This window comes from Coregonus clupeaformis, chromosome 20, assembly GCF_020615455.1.
Source record: "Coregonus clupeaformis isolate EN_2021a chromosome 20, ASM2061545v1, whole genome shotgun sequence".
In the NCBI taxonomy this organism is placed as follows: Eukaryota; Metazoa; Chordata; class Actinopteri; order Salmoniformes; family Salmonidae; genus Coregonus; species Coregonus clupeaformis.
In genome coordinates this window covers 34,996,904-35,015,126 of record NC_059211.1, presented here as the reverse complement: position 1 = coordinate 35,015,126, position 18,223 = coordinate 34,996,904, and the positions used below count along the sequence as shown (strand labels likewise).

The window sequence follows — 18,223 nt, the reverse complement described above, 5'->3', positions numbered from 1 at the left end:
CACTTGGGTGATGTAGGGCCAACATTTGTGCCACATATAAGCTGAACAGACATACAGTATTTCTCTGCTCTGTGTCTGTATGGTGTGGTACCCTCTTATTCCACCTGGGCGTAGTGTCTCATGTATCAGAGTTGCATGATGACTCATCAGAGGGCTCGTCCTATCAACCAGTTGCACAGTGTTAGAACCATGTCCCTGGTCAAAAGTAGTGCATTTGATAGGGAATGGGGTGCCATTTGGAACGCACTCCAGTGTTGTAATGTTTGTCTTCACTCCATTGGTTTCGCTGTAGAATCGGACACCGGTGACCTTTCTGTGAGGGGAGATGACCAGGGACCGGATGCTGAATTATTCTACCACAAAGCAGCAGAAGAGCAACAACAACAGCACGTGCAGGCACAGCAGATCAACACCCAGCCTCCTCTGCCAGTTATGGCTTCTAACGCTCAGCCTGCAGTGCCCCTAGTGGTGGGAGGCCACTACAGTTACCACTACACAGACACTGCCCAGCTTCAGCCTCAGACTTCATCTCAGCATCCTACACTGGACTGTCCTCCTTTAGAAAAGGAAGGTGAGACAACGGATGAGGGCTCTGGTTTTGATTGATCAAACATACTAATGATTCAACCCTGTTTCTGGTGGTTAAAATGAAACATGCTCATTTAATTTCACTCCTCTTTACTCATTTTGTGAATCTTCTTACATGTTTCTGTTGTTAACTGTGATATGAGGACCTCATGCTTTGATTTCATTGTATTGTTCTAGGGGGTGATCCATCTGCTGGCCCAGGCATGGTGAGTCCTCAGGAGAGTTTTATTGGCTACCAAACATACATTAGATGTATATACACAAACATACCCCCTATTGGGGCATACAAATAAGTGGACATGTCAAATTACAGTCTGTATATCTGTCTGTCCTATGCAGATAGGGGTCCATGTGAATGCTGGCATGATGCCGGTGGCAGAGTATAGTCAGCAGTATGGCCAGGAGTATGGTTATGGAGGTCAGCAGGCATGGCAGCAGGGAGGGCACCAGGCAACCATCACGCAGGAGGGCAAGGCCTCAGAGCCGGACAAAATCCAACCAAAACAGGTGGGCGGAGCCTGAAGCCTGTCATCATCTCGACAGCATCAGATAAGAACCAGAGTTTTGTTTTAATAAGACTCTCTCTCTCTCTCTCTCTCTCTCTCTCTCTCTCTCTCTCTCTCTCTCTCTCTCTCTCTCTCTCTGTGTGTCTCCATCTCTCACTCTCTCTCTCTCTCTGTGTCTCTCTCTGTCTGTGTGTCTCTCTGTGTCTCCATCTCTCTCTCTCATTCTCTCTCTCTCTGTGTGTGTCTGTGTCTGTGTCTGATCAGAGCACCAAGTCAGGGTGGTTTAGCAGCTGGTTCAAACACAAACCCAAAGAGGAGCAAAGTGAGGCGCCTCAGGATGCCGACTCAGCTGACCCAGTTCCCACTATGGTAAGGGTCAAGCAGACCTACTTAACTCTTACCTAGCTGTTAGATGGGGGACATAACAGCATGCACTTTCAAGTCAGTGATCTCAAGTTTAGGTTTTGTAGTTTACCGTCCAACAAATTATGTCGATAGACATAATAACATTTTGATGATGATGGGAAAGAAAATTATAAACTTAGTTGAAAACAATATTTTAAAATTAAAAGGATTCTTCAAATTAACCACTAAGGCCGACAGTTTTGGCTATTATTATTATTATTATTATTATGATATTCAGAGCATTTGACCTCCTTGTACTTCTCATAAGACCCATTGGAGGTGGTGATGATGTTTAGTTTGAATGTAGACCCATTGAACCTTTTTAATGGAGGTCAACCACTAGCTCTAAGTAAGGTATGGTATTTGCTGTCGGTCAACCAACTCTTTCCAGTTCTATGGCAATGTTTGCAACACATTCTGCATAAATACTGTTTCTGTAGTTTAGCTATTTTGTTGTCCATAGCATCTGAATTGTACAGCTATGATCCATAAGCTACAATGATAAAGCATAAGCTACAATGATACAATGCATATTAACCATATGTATCATAAATGGTAGAGGTTTAACTACTACTTTCCTGAGAGCATTGTATCATGCAAGTTAGATTAAAACATATCTTTTTTTAAAAGTTGCTCTAAATATGCCAATAAGTCAAGTCACAAGTAATTCAAATTATTGTATTGTTTTTTGTTATTAAGTGATTTCAAAATGTTTGAGACTAACTGGCTGATAAATTGTTGTAAATTATCAATGCAAAATATAGCCTTCCAATTGTCAAAGTAAAGCTTTTCAGAAACAGCCTAAATACATGATTACATAATCAGAAACAAAAGTAGCTTTCCTTGTGTCAAAGACGGTAAACTCTCAAAACTCACCACGGAGAAGCTATTGACAATCCCAGTCATATCAGTCTATGTATGCCCCTTTAAATGGAGGTTCTGAGAGATAAGCAAACCTAACGCGTCCTAGTGCCGTAAAATGAATTCAATGTAAGGTAGTTGACTTTCCGAGTGATGACCCCTTAGTACAGCTGTAGGATCTTCATTTGATCACTCTTTTGTTCCAGATGAGCTTTGTGATTTCCATAAATTCATCGAAAATCCGCAATAACACAGGTTATATTAGCAGTATTGCACTTTTCATGTAGCCTACTTTTGTCCAGCTAATAGCCTAATCACCGATCAAGCAACATTATGGACTAACGTTCGAATACTGTTGCTGCAGGATTATTTTGCTAAGGCAATACTTGTCAAATTAAGATCCTACATCTGTATCCTTAGTGCCCCTCGGTATGTATTCGTCGGTTACATCATTGTGCAATAGTAGGTCAGTGGGTCTTGGGCGATAATGTAACATAATGTATGTGTATTTCCTCAGGAGACGCCTCCCACTTCCCTATTCTCTTTCCCACCCCCGCCCACTACCAACATCCCTGCAGCCAATTTTCCTACCCAGCCTGCGTCTACTGGTATCAACCCCTTTTCTCGAAAAGCGGGTGAATAACGGTGCGGAATGCATTGGACAACACATAGACTCAAGTTTGTATGTTTTGCTGCAACCACCCCACCATACATCATACACCTGTACACATACACAAATCATTAATGATAATACAATATTTGTGGTGACAATCTTTTGGTTCATAGCCAATAACTGACATGTAGCCTAATCAATGCATGTTTTTGCATGCATTGATTACGTTACAGAGGCATGTTTTTGGTGACAAGCATTTACATGGTTGCAAGAACAGAGCTGTAGGACCATTCTGCATTGCCATTCACATTGATATTTAATGGATGACTGCATGTTGGAACTGCAGAAATGCAGGAATAATGTGCAGAACAGTGTCCAATCCTCTATGCCCTGTAGATAAAGGCTTTTTAACTTTAAAACCCATCTGGAGTGCCTGGAACTTCGACTCTTCAAACAATTTTACAATCTTTTGTTGGATTTTTCCTGTTTTTCTGATTTCTGATTCCCCACTCCAGAGCAATGGTGGATGTTTTTTTGGGATACCTGTAGTGCTCCCGATACATTGTCTCCTTTCGGGCGTTTAAAAAAAAATGGCACCCCCATCCTCCCATCCTCTGTGACTGCCTCTTGAACCAGACATATTCAGGCTGAAAGACAACTGTATGCTTGCCTAGGCTAACATGAAGTGAGGAATTTTGACTGTTGCTTCTTTTGTAAAGAAATACCCAACATGCGCCACCATTTAGTTATAGTGCTTCCATTGATAGTGTTAGTGCTCCTATTAATAGTGTTAGTGCGCCCAGTGATAGTGAAATTGAATGTTAGAGCACACCAGTGAGTGATTGTCTGACATTTGGTCTGCTGTAGGATCCTTTCAGTGGCTCAAGTCTTTAAACAGCAGAATGAGTACAACAGAGAAATACAAATGGTTTTATAACAATGCTTTTTTGTGAATATATGATTTTCTCAATGAGAAAACAGTGCTCATGTGATATTTGACCTGAGTGCTATTGTATATGAGATATAACCTTGATTTCTATGAGTGTCCCTCCCTTTTATCATTATCTAAACTATAGATGATATGGTTAACTTGTTTAAACTATGGTTTATAACTGTCATATTATTCACAAACAAGTTGTATGCAACTTGTTGCTAAATCATTGCTGCCCTTTGAACTTTGAATCTGGAGCAAAGTATGCATTACAACCATTGCACTACCCTGCATAACCCTGACAAACTCTGCAACACATACCGTAAAAAAAAACTTTAACCAATCTAATAATACTTTTTAAGTACCGTACATTCTGTCATTAATCTAGATAGGTTGCAGCCAAGGAAATGTTTTTCCTATGTCCAACATGAGTGTGATATTCACACATGCATACGCGCACACACACACTAGCACACGCACTCTACACACACATACATTGTAATAATAATATAATAATATGCCATTTAGCAGACGCTTTTATCCAAAGCGACTTACAGTCATGCGTGTAATATTATTGTATGGTGGTATTATACATTTTGGATTGTAAATATGTAGTGCTGTAATAATGTTATATGATGTACTGTTTTATGTGTGGTGCAAGTGCCTTAATGTGTTTGGACCCAAGGAAGAGTAGCTGCTGCCTTGGCAGGAACTAATGGGGATCCCTAATAAATACAAATACAAATATGGTGTTTATGTCTGTATGCAGGTCAGCAGCTGGGCTAGAAGTGGGCTCATGTCACAGGTAAGATGTCTGGTCAATAAATAAACGTAAATCCAGGACACTCCCAATTAGTATGATAGGTTACGTTTCGAATGGTATGTATTCATTTGTGGATGTCCATCATCCATTTCATATGATATGTTACGAATTGCAATTTGTACAATATGTTACGAATTTGCAAAAAGTATGATGTGTTACAAATTCCAATTTGTTGTCGCTAACATTAGCTAGGTGGCTAACGCTAAAATTAGCTAGGTGGCTAACATTAGCTAGGCTAGGGGTTAAGGTTAGGGTGAGGAGTTAGCGTGTTAGCTAACCCTAATTTTTACCTAAGTAGTTGCAAAGTAGTAAGTAGTTGCAGATTAGCTATAATTGTCTGTGATGAGATTCGAACACACAACCTTTGGGTTGCTAGATGTTCGTGTTATACGTCTACCCATCCACCCCGACTAACAACCCTACTTTCATTTTGTTGCCTTAAGTAACCTTCTATGTAACCATACCAAATGTAACACGGGGAGCCAGTATGAAAAAAATAACATTAAAATAATGTATGCACTCACTAACTGTAAGTCGCTCTGGATAAGAGCGTCTGCTAAATGACTAAAATGTAAATGTAAATGTAACATATCATACAAATTTTTGTGTCCCGGATTTTACTATGTTACGTCTAGTGTATCAGACCAGGCTGGGTCAACAAGCAAACTCTCACTACAAAAACCTGTTTAAATAGATTTAACTGGTCTTACAGTAACTGTACTGGTTTTACAGTAACTGTACTGGTCTTAAAATAACTGTACTGGTCTTACAGTAACTACTGGTTTTACAGTAACTGGCCAGTTTAAAAAATATTTAAGTTGTCTTACTGTAACTGGTCTCATTACAAAAGCCAGTTTAAAATAGCTTTAATGGGTTTTACAGTAACTGTACTGGTTTTACAGTACATTGACAGTTTAAACATAGCTTTAGCTGGTCTTTACAGTACTTCATTGATTTACTATTCCCTTCTTGCTTTTTGCAGGATTTGTAATGCCACAATCATGGAATAACCCTGACATATATAGATGTCTCATATAAAATAGCACTCAACAGCACTCAGGAATAACCCTGACCCAGAAGAGAAGCACAACAAAATCAACCGAAGGACAGCATACTGACCCCTTAAATGTCTGAACTGGGATTGTATGAATGTATGAACACTGTGCAGGACCCCAATGCCAACCAGGCCACAACCCACATATCTATTCTCGGATGCCCTTTCAGCCGGACAGTATTTTGACATCATGTGTTGAGTTGGGAGGCTACGCAGGCAGGCAGGGGGAGTGAGTCGGCTTTTAAGGGCTCAGTGTTCACTGAGAGAACTAAACAGCTGAGATCTGGTTCCCCTGAGCTGACAGAGGGGGGAAATGGCCAGCATCGACGCTGCAAAGTAGTGGAAGTAGTAAAGCTGGTCAAGTAAATCACAAGTAAAGGATCCAAGAAAAGTCAAGTCCCAAGTTATATTTGGAGTAAGTCTCAAGTCTCATTGGTCATATTTTGTAGCTATATGCAACAATGACTCATGTTTAGATATACCTATCTTTGTCTAATCATTGATTTCAAGTCACAAGTTAATTTCAAGTCCTAAAGTCCAAGAAAGGTTATGTAGAAAGGGTCAAATCTCAAGTCAAGTCCCAAGTTGTGAATTGTAAGCTCAAATCAAGGCAAGTCCTAAGGTTTTATGGACCAAGTCTCAAGTCCTTGGTAATTCAGTATCTTCTAGACGTTTGCGTTAACTCATGTGTAGTCACCAACACATTCTATACATAAAATAACACTTTTATGACAAACTCCAATGCAAGCTTGTAAATCATGTTGTGTGATAAGGCAAGATATCAATTTCTAGCTGTATATATTTTTATTCAGTAGGACCATATTATCTTAGGTGTCGTCGATTGCATGAATTATTCTGATATCTTGACCTTGAAAGGCCTTTATGTTGGTTATTGGCTGAAAGATTGGTGCACTGTAGTTGCTGCCTAGCTTGCAAATTATAATTCAAAGTTTAATTAAGTGTTAATAGCTGATGATGCTAACACTGTATAGTGTAAACAATGTGATCATTGTGATTATATGATAGTTGCTGGTTGAACATAGATCTATACAGGACCTTCTTTTCAGCAGGTTCTGTATAGGTGGATGTTCTTCTCCTCACTAGACGTCAAGATTGAGACTGATTTTAATAGATCATCGTCTATGGTTGTTTCTCAATTGTAAAAAAATCTGTCCTCCTTGTCTGCTTTCCTTCACCTGCACTGATTACTGTATATTATATTACATTATTAGATATACCCTAATGTCTTGTTGTTAAGATGAATGCATTACTGTAAGTCGCTCTGGTCGAGGGCCTGCTATATGACAAAGATTTAAATGTTCACAGAAATTTACTTTGTGTACAGAAAATGCAATGCGTTAAAAAAATCCACAACAAAAACAGGGACATGGAATAAACAGTTAAAACAGACACAGGCCTACACAACATCCATGGAAAAGTCTTGACAGGTGAAAGTTCATCATTAGGCCAGCTGTCTCCTTTCACCTGGTCAGTTCTTTCAGAGGACAGAGTTTGTAGAAAAAAAATTAGAGAGAAAGAGAGTCTGTTGTAATCCTGGTTACAGGATAGATACCCTAGGTATTGTGTATAGGACCGAACGTTTTTATTTAGTTTGTTTATAACTCACACTAAGGCATAGGTCAGGGCCCCCCTGGGAAATGTTCTGGTTATGTCAGGAGTGGTAACGTGACGTCAGAGAGGATTTCCCTTTGGTGACGTTGGATGGTGCATAGTAGTGGGAGTAGTACAGGGTTGGGATATACTGTACCTCAATCAGGACACCAACCAGACCCTATTGATCAGCCAGAGCCTGTATAATGAGGCCAAACAGCCAGGACCACAAGGCCAAACTTTTTCTTAGGGGTATGTGCCACAGTATCAGCCAAAACATAGATCTGGCACACCCCAAAATATTTGTAAAGGTGCTGACTAATGGAGAATAAACTACACTACTGGTCAAAAGTTTTAGAACACCTACTCATTCAAGGGTTTTTCTTTATTTTTACTATTTTCTACATTGTAGAATAATAGTGAAGACATCAAAACTATGAAATAACACATATGGAATCATGTAGTAACCAGAAAAGTGTTAAACAAATCAAAATATATTTTATATTTGAGATTCTTCAAATAGCCACCCTTTGCCTTGATGACAGCTTTGCACATGATTCCATATGTGTTATTTCATAGTTTTGATGTCTTCACTATTATTCTACAATGTAGAAAATAGTAAAAATAAAGAAAAACCCTTGAATGAGTAGGTGTTCTAAAACTTTTGACCGGTAGTGTATATACAAATAAAAAAAAGTCACACACTCTGTATTCTGTGACACACATACCCTTGTGGAACAGTCTGGCCCTGGCCACATGGCCTGTTCCCAGGTACCATTAACAGGATATTATTCTAGTGGTATTCTAAACTAGCCTAGTGGATTCATTATATCACAAGAGGGGATATGCGATATGCATGATTATTTTTATTTTATTTCTCTCTCAGAGAACAATGCCTTGTCTTTGTATTTGAATGTACTGTAAATGTAAGAACATTCCTTCAGGGTATTATCAATGTTTTTAATTTAATTTAATCAGAGTTTGTATAGACAAGTATAGGTCCAGAAGACACTGTGCAAACATGTATTATATTTTATGGAAGTAATCTATGGCCTTAGTAATTTGTATATGGTTTGCTTAATACAGAAACCTATGCATTAAATCTCTCAGTTATGTTTCACAATAAATATTAATTGACAAGTGTTTTAATGAACTTTGGTTTGATACACTTATAAGTGTTATTCAATCATGTTACTATATCTATTTATGATAGACAATTATTTGCCACTGTGTTTTACAGAAATATATTGCGGTTAAGGCCCAGCGAAACTGAATCTTGTGAAAATTGAAATTTACATGGGAAGAGCCCGTCCATAATTGAAATGTCATACGATGCCTTTCAAGCAGGGGTGAAGCATTTCGCAATACGCCTGGTCCCATCTCCTTTTACCATTAGTCAACTCTCCTGGCTCTAGGGCTGGGAATAGTGACCCAGTGTCCAGCCAACGTGTTCTGGCCCCCACCCATTACACTGGCAGCCTCAGGATGTGTCCCAAATGAACACTATTCCCATTTTTATACTTCAGTGCTACTTTAGTAGTGCACTATACACTGAGTGTACAAAACATTAGGAACACCGTCCTAGTATTGAGTTGCACACCCTTTTGGTCCTCACTTCATTGGGGCATGGACTCTACAAGGTGTCAAGTATTCCACCGGGATGCTGTCCCATGTTGACTCCAATGCTTCCCACAGTTGTGTCAAGTTCGCTGGATGTCCTTTGGGTGGTGGACCATTCTTGATACACATGGGAAACTGTTGAGTGTGAAAAACCCAGCAGCGTTACAAACCGGTGCGCCTGGCACATACTACCATACCCCATTCAAAGGCACTTAAATCTTTTGTCTTGCCCATTTACCCTCTGAATGGCACATTATACGCAATCCATGTCTCAATTGTCTCAATGCTTAAAAATTATTCTGTAGCCCTTTCCTGCAGTCAAATGACCAAATCACCCTCTTGTGGCCTCATGGATGGAATGTTATTCATAATTTTCATAATTTCATAATTTCATAATTAATAAACATTATATATATATATATATATATATATATATATATATATATAAAAAAAACTGGTTTGTTATATTTCAGTCTTTTGCGATGTATATAAAGTGCAAACTCAACATTGAATACATTTCAACTCTATATCTGACATGTTACAGGTGTCTTCTTTTTTAAGTCCATAACCAAGTGTGTGAGGTGAATACTTTTGTTTCAAAGTAGATTTGTTTAAGACTACCAAGAAACACTGTGTGAACCTGATTTAGCCCACTGCAGTAAAAGGTTAACCTGTCTCCTCCCCTTCATCTACACTCATTGAAGTGGATTTAACAAGTGACATCAATAAGGGATCATAGCTTTCACCTGGTCAGCCTATGTCATGGAAAGTGCAGGTGTTCCTAATGGTTTGTCCACATCAAGCTGCCTCACGCTACAGAAACAGGAGATAGGCACCTGCTCCTATGAGCCGTTTCGGCTGGCACAAATCAAGGCTCTTGCTAGGCTACTGAGGCTGCCAGTGTAACGGGTTCCAGGACACGTTGGCTGGACACTGGGTCACTATTCTCAGCCCTAGAGATTGGAAAGACAGCAGCTAGTAAGATTCCCAGCCAAGTCACCGGTCTGGACCACATCTCAACAGTGAAAACCATCCCTCATTCCTGATTTTGTTGTTTCACATCATCCTAAAGAAGTTGTGGCGAAACGTGGCTTTTTAAATAGATATATAAAGTGGCCTACATGTGCTGGATGATGTAGGAGATAGTGTTGCATTTGACTTTTCTCCATGTGTTAAAGGTGGGGACACTGACTTTTGGTAGTTACCTGTATGTTGTGCCTTATGTCATGTCTACTGTACTGTGACTTGAACTGTAAATTAACGTGTGTACATTGAAAGTATGTGTGTGGTAATGGTATTTTACTACTTAAGTACTACTTTAGTAGTGCATAATATAGGGAAAAGGGTGCCATTTGGGACACACCCTAAAACACCCTAACTCAGTGGCCTTGTGGTTAGCGTGTCCACCCTGATATTGGAAGGTTGGGAGTTTGATTCCCAGCGGAGTCATACCAAAAACGGTAAAAATGAGACCCGATGTGTCTCTGCTTGGCACTCAGCATTAAAGGAAAACTATTTTGTTATTTGTTTCAGTAGTCCATTGTTGACATTAGTCGTTCCCCATATGATGCATTTTTCATCATATGATGCTGCGTTTTGCATCATATAATGCAAAATGCATCATACGGGATGATTTCTGTATTTTAAAAGTTACAAATCTTGAAAGCTTGATTGCTGACAAGCAAAATATTTTGGGACTATGTCAACAATGGACTAATGAAACAAATACCAAAAGTTCGTTTTTGTGTGGAGTTTTCCTTTAATGAGATAGATTGTGGGTAGGCGATAGGCTAGTGTCCTATCCAGAGGGTGTTGTTTATCAAGCTGCCTCACGCTACCGAAACAGGAGATAGGCACCTGTTCCTATGACCCGTTCCGGCCCGCACAAACCAAGGCTCGTGCTAGGCTACTGAGGCTGCCAGTGTAATGGGTGGGGGCCAGGGCACGTTGGCTGGACACTGGGTCACTATTCTCAACCCTAGAGCCAGAGAGACAGGAGAGACAGCTGCTAGTAAGATTCCCAGCCAAGTCACCGGTCTGGACCACATCTCAACAGTGAAAACCATCCCTCATTCCTGATTTTGTTGTTTCACATCACCCTAAAGAAGGCGTGGCGAAACGTGGCTTTTTAAATAGATATATAAAGTGGCCTACATGTGCTGGATGATGTAGGAGATAGTGTTGCATTTGACTTTTCTCCATGTGTTAAAGGTGGGGACACTGAATAAATGCAATCAAATCAAATCAAATCAAATGAATTTATAAAGCACTTTTTACATCAGCAGTCACAAAGTGCTATACAGAAACCCAGCCTAAAACCCCAAACAGCAAGCAATGCAGATGTAGAAGCACGGTGGCTAGGAAAAACTCCTTAGAAAGGCAGGAACCTAGGAAGAAACCTAGAGAGGAACCAGGCTCTGAGGGGTATTTTATGGTGGAAAACGCTCAAACCAAGGCTTGTACAAGGCTACTGAGGCTGCCAGTATAGGGCGGGGGCCAGGACACGTTGGCTCGACACTGGGTCACTATTCTCAGCCCTAGAGCCAGAGAGACAGGAGAGACAGCTGCTAGTAAGATTCCCAGCCAAGTCACCGGTCTGGACCACATCTCAACAGTGAAAACCATCCCTCATTCCTGATTTTGTTGTTTCACATCATCCTAAAGAAGTTGTGGCGAAACGTGGCTTTTTAAATAGATATATAAAGTGGCCTACATGTGCTGGATGATGTAGGAGATAGTGTTTCATTTGACTTTTCTCCATGTGTTAAAGGTGGGGACACTGAATAAATGCAATCAAATCAAATCAAATGCATTTATAAAGCACCTTTTATATCAGCAGATGTCACAAAGTGCTATACAAAAACCCAGCCTAAAACCCCAAACAGCAAGCAATGCAGATGTAGAAGCACGGTGGCTAGGAAAAACTCCTTAGAAAGGCAGGAACCTAGGAAGAAACCTAGAGAGGAACCAGGCTCTGAGGGGTATTTTATGGTGGAAAACGCTCAAACCAAGGCTTGTACAAGGCTACTGAGGCTGCCAGTGTAGGGCGGGGGCCAGGACACGTTGGCTCGACACTGGGTCACTATTCTCAGCCCTAGAGCCAGAGAGACAGGAGAGACAGCTGCTAGTAAGATTTGGCTACTGGGGGGGACACTGACTAAATGCAATCCTGTGTTGTCACGTGAGAGTATTTCATGGGTAAACAAATAAGATGGCAACAATGCAGATAATTGCAAAGTAAGTTCCACAATGGAAAATGCACAAAACACTTATGAACAAAATTGACATAACTATGAAAAAGTTACTCTGAATTTATAAAAAGGCATATTGCTATATGTAATCATGTGTTGTCACGTGAGAGTGTTTTATGGGTAAACAAATATGATTTTTTAAATTAGATTTGATCAAATTGTATTTGTCACATGCACCGACTACAACAGGTGTTTACCGTGAGATGCTTACTTACGAGCCCTTTCCCAACAATGCAGAGTTAAAAAGTAAGAAAAATTTGCAGAAAATAAAAAAGAAAATAGTAACACAGTAAAATAACAATAACGAGACTATATACAAGGAGTACCGGTACCGAGTCAATGTGCAGGGGTATGAGGTAGTTGAGGTAATTGAGGTAATGGGTATATTAGGATCCCCATTAGCCGACGCCAATGGCGACAGCTAGTTTTACTGGGGTCCGAAACATAACGAAAACAACATTACAGACAAAATACTTTACAATTTACATACATTTAAAACATTAACATGTAGTATGTGTGTGTGTATCTATCAGTTCCACATACAGTGCATTCAGAACGTGTTCAGACCCCTTGACTTTTTCCACATTTTGTTATGTTACAGCCTTATTCTAAAATTGATTAAATTGTTTTTTGAATTTACCATAGGTGGACTCTAATCAAGTTGTAGAAACATCTCAAGGATGATCAATGGAAACAGGATGCACCTGAGCTCAATTTCGAGTCTCATAGCAAATGGTCTGAATACTTATGTAAATAAGGTATTTCTGTTTTACGTTTTTAATACATTTGCAAACATTTCAAAAAAACTGTTTTCGCTTTGTAATTATGGGGTATTGTGTGTAGATTGATGAGGGGAAACGATGATTTAATCCATTTTAGAATAAGGCTGTAGCCTAACAAAATGTGGAGAAAGGGAAGGGGTCTGAATACTTTCCGAATGCATTGTACATGTCAGGACATACACACAACAAGTAGGTCACATTGGGGAGAGGCGTTGTGCCGTGAGTTGTTGTTTTATTTGTTTTTTGAAACCAGGTTTTCTCTTCACTTGCGCTATATGAGATGGAAGGGAGTTCCATGCCATCATGGCTCTGTATAATACTGTACGTTTCCTTGGATTTGTTCTGGACCTGGGGAATGTAAAAGGCCCCTGGTGGCATGTCTGGTGGGGTAAGTGTGTGTGTCAGTGTTGTGTGTACGTTGACTATGCAAACAGTTTGGAATTTCCAACACAATGTTTCTTAGAAAAACAAGAAGCGATGCAGTCAGTCTTTACTCAACTCTTAGCCAAGAGAGACTGGAATGCATAGTATTGATAATAGCCCTCTGATTACAATGAAGAGCAAAACGTGCCGCTCTGTTCTGGGCCAGCTGCAGCTTAACTTGGTCCTTTTTTGCTGCACTTGACCATACGACTGGACAATAATCAAGATAAGATAAAACTGCAGGACTTGCTTCATGGAGTGTGGTGTCAAAAAAGCAGAGCGTCTCTTTATCGCGGACAGACCTCTCCCCCTCTTTACAACCATTTAATCAATATGTTTTGACCATGCTCTCCGTAGCCGATGTGAGTAAGACTTTTAAGCAGGTCAACATTCACAAGGCCGCAGGGCCAGACGGATTACCAGGACGTGTACTCCGAGCATGTGCTGACCAACTGGCAAGTGTCTTCACTGACATTTTCAACATGTCCTTGACTGAGTCTGTAATACCAACATGTTTCAAGCAGACCACCATAGTCCCTGTGCCCAAGGACACTAAGATAACCTGCCTAAATGACTACCGACCAGTAGCACTGACGTCTGTAGCCATGAAGTGCTTTGAAAGACTGGTCATGGCTCACATCAACACCATTATCCCAGAAACCCTAGACCCACTCCAATTTGCATACCGCCCCAACAGATCCACAGATGATGCAATCGCTATTGCACTCCACACTGCCCTTTCCCACCTGGACAAGAGGAACACCTACGTGAGAATGCTATTCATTGACCACAGCTCAGCGTTCAACACCATAGTGCCCTCAAAGCTCATCACTAAGCTAAGGATCCTGGGACTAAACACCTCCCTCTGCAACTGGATCCTGGACTTCCTGACGGATAGGTAACAACACATCTGCCACGCTGATCCTCAACACGGGGGCCCCTCAGGGGTGCGTGCTCAGTCCCCTCCTGTACTCCCTGTTCACCCATGACTGCATGGCCAGGCACGACTCCAACACCATCATTAAGTTTGCAGACGACACAACAGTGGTAGGCCTGATCACAGACAACGATGAGACAGCCTATAGGGAGGAGGTCAGAGACCTGGCCGTGTGGTGCCAGGACAACAACCTCTCCCTCAACGTGACCAAGACAAAGGAGATGATTGTGGACTACAGGAAAAAAAGAGGACTGAGCACGCCCCCATTCTCATCGACGGGGCTGTAGTGAAACAGGTTGAAAGCTTCAAGTTCCTTGGTGTCCACATCACCAACAAACTATCATGGTCCAAACACACCAAGACAGTCGTGAAGAGGGCACGACAAAGCCTATTCCCCCTCAGGAGACTGAAAAGATTGGGCATGGGTCCTCAGATCCTCAAAAGGTTCTACAGCTGCATCATCGAGAGCATCCTGACTGGTTGCATCACCGCCTGGTATGGCAACTGCTCAGCCTCCGACCGCAAGACACTACAGAGGGTAGTGCGTACGGCCCAGTACATCACTGGGGCCAAGCTTCCTGCCATCCAGGACCTCTATACCAGGCGGTGTCAGAGGAAGGCCCTCAAAATTGTCAAAGACTCCAGCCACCCTAGTCATAGACTGTTCTCTCTGCTACCGCACGGCAAGCGGTACCGGAGTGCCAAGTCTAGGTCCAAAAGGCTTCTCAACAGCTTCTACCCCCAAGTCATAAGACTCCTGAACAGCTAATCATGGCTACCCGGACTATTTACACTGCCCCCCCACCCCCACCCCATCTTTTTACGCTGCTGCTACTCTGTTAATTATTTATGCATAGTAACTTTAACTCTACCCACATGTACATATTACCTCAAATACCTCGACTAGCCGGTGCCCCCGCACATTGACTCTGCACCGGTACCCCCCTGTATATAGCCTCCCTACTGTTTTTTATTTTACCTCTGCTCTTTCTTTCTCAACACTTTTTTGTCGTTGTTGTTTTATTTTACTTTTTTATTAAAAAATAAATGCATTGTTGGTTAAGGGCTGTAAGTAAGCATTTCACGGTAATGTCTACACCTGTTGTATTCGGCGCATGTGGCAAATAAAATTTGATTTGATTTGATTCGATGACAGTTTACAATCTAAGGTAACACCAGGTAATGTAGCTTCCTCAACTTGCTCATAAGCTACACCATTTATTAGCAGATTCAGCTGAGGTCTAGAACTTAGGGAATGATTTGTGCCAAATACAATGCTCTTAGATTTAGAGATGTTCAGGACCATTTTATTACTGGCCACCCATTATAAAACTGACTGCAACTCTTTGTTTAGGTTTGCAGTGATTTCACTATAATAATATAATATGCCATTTAGCAGACACTTTTATCCAAAGCGACTTACAGTCATGCGTGCATACATTTTTGTGTATGGGTGGTCCCGGGGATCGAACCCACTACCCTGGCATTACAAGCGCCGTGCTCTACCAGCTGAGCTACAGAGGACCACCCACTAGCTGTGGTTGCTGACGCATATAGTGTTGAATCATCAGCATACAGTACATGGACACACAGGCTTTGTTCAATGCCAGTGGCAGGTCATTGGTAAAAATAGAAAAGAGTAGAGGGCCTAGAGGGCTGCCCTGCGATACACCTCACTTTACATGTTTAACATTAGAAAAGCTTCCATTAAAACCCCCTAGAGTCTATTGACGCACCGGTGCATCAATCTAAGTAACATAACAGAAGAATCCCCATCAAATCCGTCAGTTTAAGCTTGGCCTACAAACTAATATGACCACTCTATAGAAAGGGGAGACTCTCACGAACATTGTGGTGTTCTCCAGAAGTGTCACGGGACCCGTCTAAAGGTAACCCATACAAATGACAAATGATTGGAAGTATGGCGGTAGTTTTGTGCCAACAAAAATAAGGGGTTAAATATGTGTAAAATAAAAAAGAATCCTGAGCTTCTTATATCTCCAAGATATAGGACATACACTTCAAAACCTTATTCCTTATGATTTATTTGACTGCCTGTTTTGCCATTCATGAATGTGTTATTCAATGCGTTTCCATGGGCTATAGTAGTAAAGACCAAATTCAATATTTTATCAAATACTTTTTATTTATTTATTTTTTATACCTAAAGTGCTCCTAAAATTCAAAATCAAATATCTAAATGATTTTTAAAACAATTCCTTATGTCAGCTTAGAACCCCCCCCCCCTTTTATTTTCAGGGTCTTATAGGGGGAAATGTCACCAGTTCCATAGATTCTGTAATGTCTACTCTGCTGTGACTCTTGAACTGTATAAATGTACGTTTGTACATTGAAAGTATGTCTGTGGTAATGGATATGTGGTAATGTAGTTTGAGAAATTAAACCTGTCACTAATGAGGATCATCAGCAAGAGAAAAAACTAAATTAAGATTACTTATTTGCTATCTGATACTGGTGGGTTGCTGGGGTTCAAATTCCCAACTCCTGTCAAACGTCTTGTCCAATATATCTTATAAGCAATACGAGCTCCATTGCCAGTGTAACTGTGTGTCATAGTTGAACTAAAATTCTCAAAACCAAAAATTATTCCACTGAATCAAAAATATATAATGTTTTATGCTTTGTGATTTCTGCCTGTACTGTAAATGAACATTTCAGTGCTTGACATTTTTTTTTACTATAATGTTTACATTATACATTTTCAAAAAACACAAAAGATAGTTATTCTCATTCTCTTTTATTTAAATTATTGTTCTCTTTTATTCAAATCCAATTATACACATAACATCTATGTGTTACTGTAGCAGACAGCTACAGAAATCAGGTCCATTGCAGCTTGTACAGTACAAATTATATACACTGCTCAAAAAAATAAAGGGAACACTTAAACAACACATCCTAGATCTGAATGAATGAAATAATCTTATTAAATACTTTTTTCTTTACATAGTTGAATGTGCTGACAACAAAATCACACAAAAATTATCAATGGAAATCAAATTTATCAACCCATGGAGGTCTGGATTTGGAGTCACCATCAAAATTAAAGTGGAAAACCACACTACAGGCTGATCCAACTTTGATGTAATGTCCTTAAAACAAGTCAAAATGAGGCTCAGTAGTATGTGTGTGGCCTCCACGTGCCTGTATGACCTCCCTACAACGCCTGGGCATGCTCCTGATGAGGTGGCGGATGGTCTCCTGAGGGATCTCCTCCCAGACCTGGACTAAAGCATCCGCCAACTCCTGGACAGTCTGTGGTGCAACGTGGCGTTGGTGGATGGAGCGAGACATGATGTCCCAGATGTGCTAAATTGGATTCAGGTCTGGGGAACGGGCGGGCCAGTCCATAGCATCAATGCCTTCCTCTTGCAGGAACTGCTGACACACTCCAGCCACATGAGGTCTAGCATTGTCTTGCATTAGGAGGAACCCAGGGCCAACCGCACCAGCATATGGTCTCACAAGGGGTCTGAGGATCTCATCTCGGTACCTAATGGCAGTCAGGCTACCTCTGGTGAGCACATGGAGGGCTGTGCGGCCCCCCAAAGAAATGCCACCCCACACCATGACTGACCCACCGCCAAACCGGTCATGCTGGAGGATGTTGCAGGCAGCAGAATGTTCTCCACGGCGTCTCCAGACTCTGTCACGTCTGTCACATGTGCTCAGTGTGAACCTGCTTTCATCTGTGAAGAGCACAGGGCGCCAGTGGCGAATTTGCCAATCTTGGTGTTCTCTGGCAAATGCCAAACGTCCTGTGGACGTCGGGCCCTCATACCACCCTCATGGAGTCT

The 18,223-nt window shown here is 41.0% G+C and overlaps 1 protein-coding gene across 5 annotated transcripts in view; it reads left to right on the top strand.

Annotated features, from left to right (window-relative positions):
* sec16b (SEC16 homolog B, endoplasmic reticulum export factor) overlaps positions 1-7,189 on the top strand; it is a 35,826-nt gene extending 28,637 nt beyond the window's left edge. For 3 of the 5 annotated variants that reach the window (XM_041840254.1, XM_041840253.1, XM_041840255.1), the window contains 5 exons: positions 293-571; positions 766-794; positions 928-1,095; positions 1,359-1,463; positions 2,878-4,422. In XM_041840254.1, coding sequence (XP_041696188.1) covers positions 293-571; positions 766-794; positions 928-1,095; positions 1,359-1,463; positions 2,878-3,003 — 707 coding nt within the window. In that variant the 3' untranslated portion in view covers positions 3,004-4,422. Of the gene's footprint in view, positions 1-292; positions 572-765; positions 795-927; positions 1,096-1,358; positions 1,464-2,877; positions 4,423-4,673; positions 4,710-5,709 lie in introns of those variants that run through there. The other 2 variants (XR_005994516.1, XM_041840256.1) reach the window with 2 other exon arrangements.
* Positions 7,190-18,223: the final 11,034 nt, after the last annotated feature.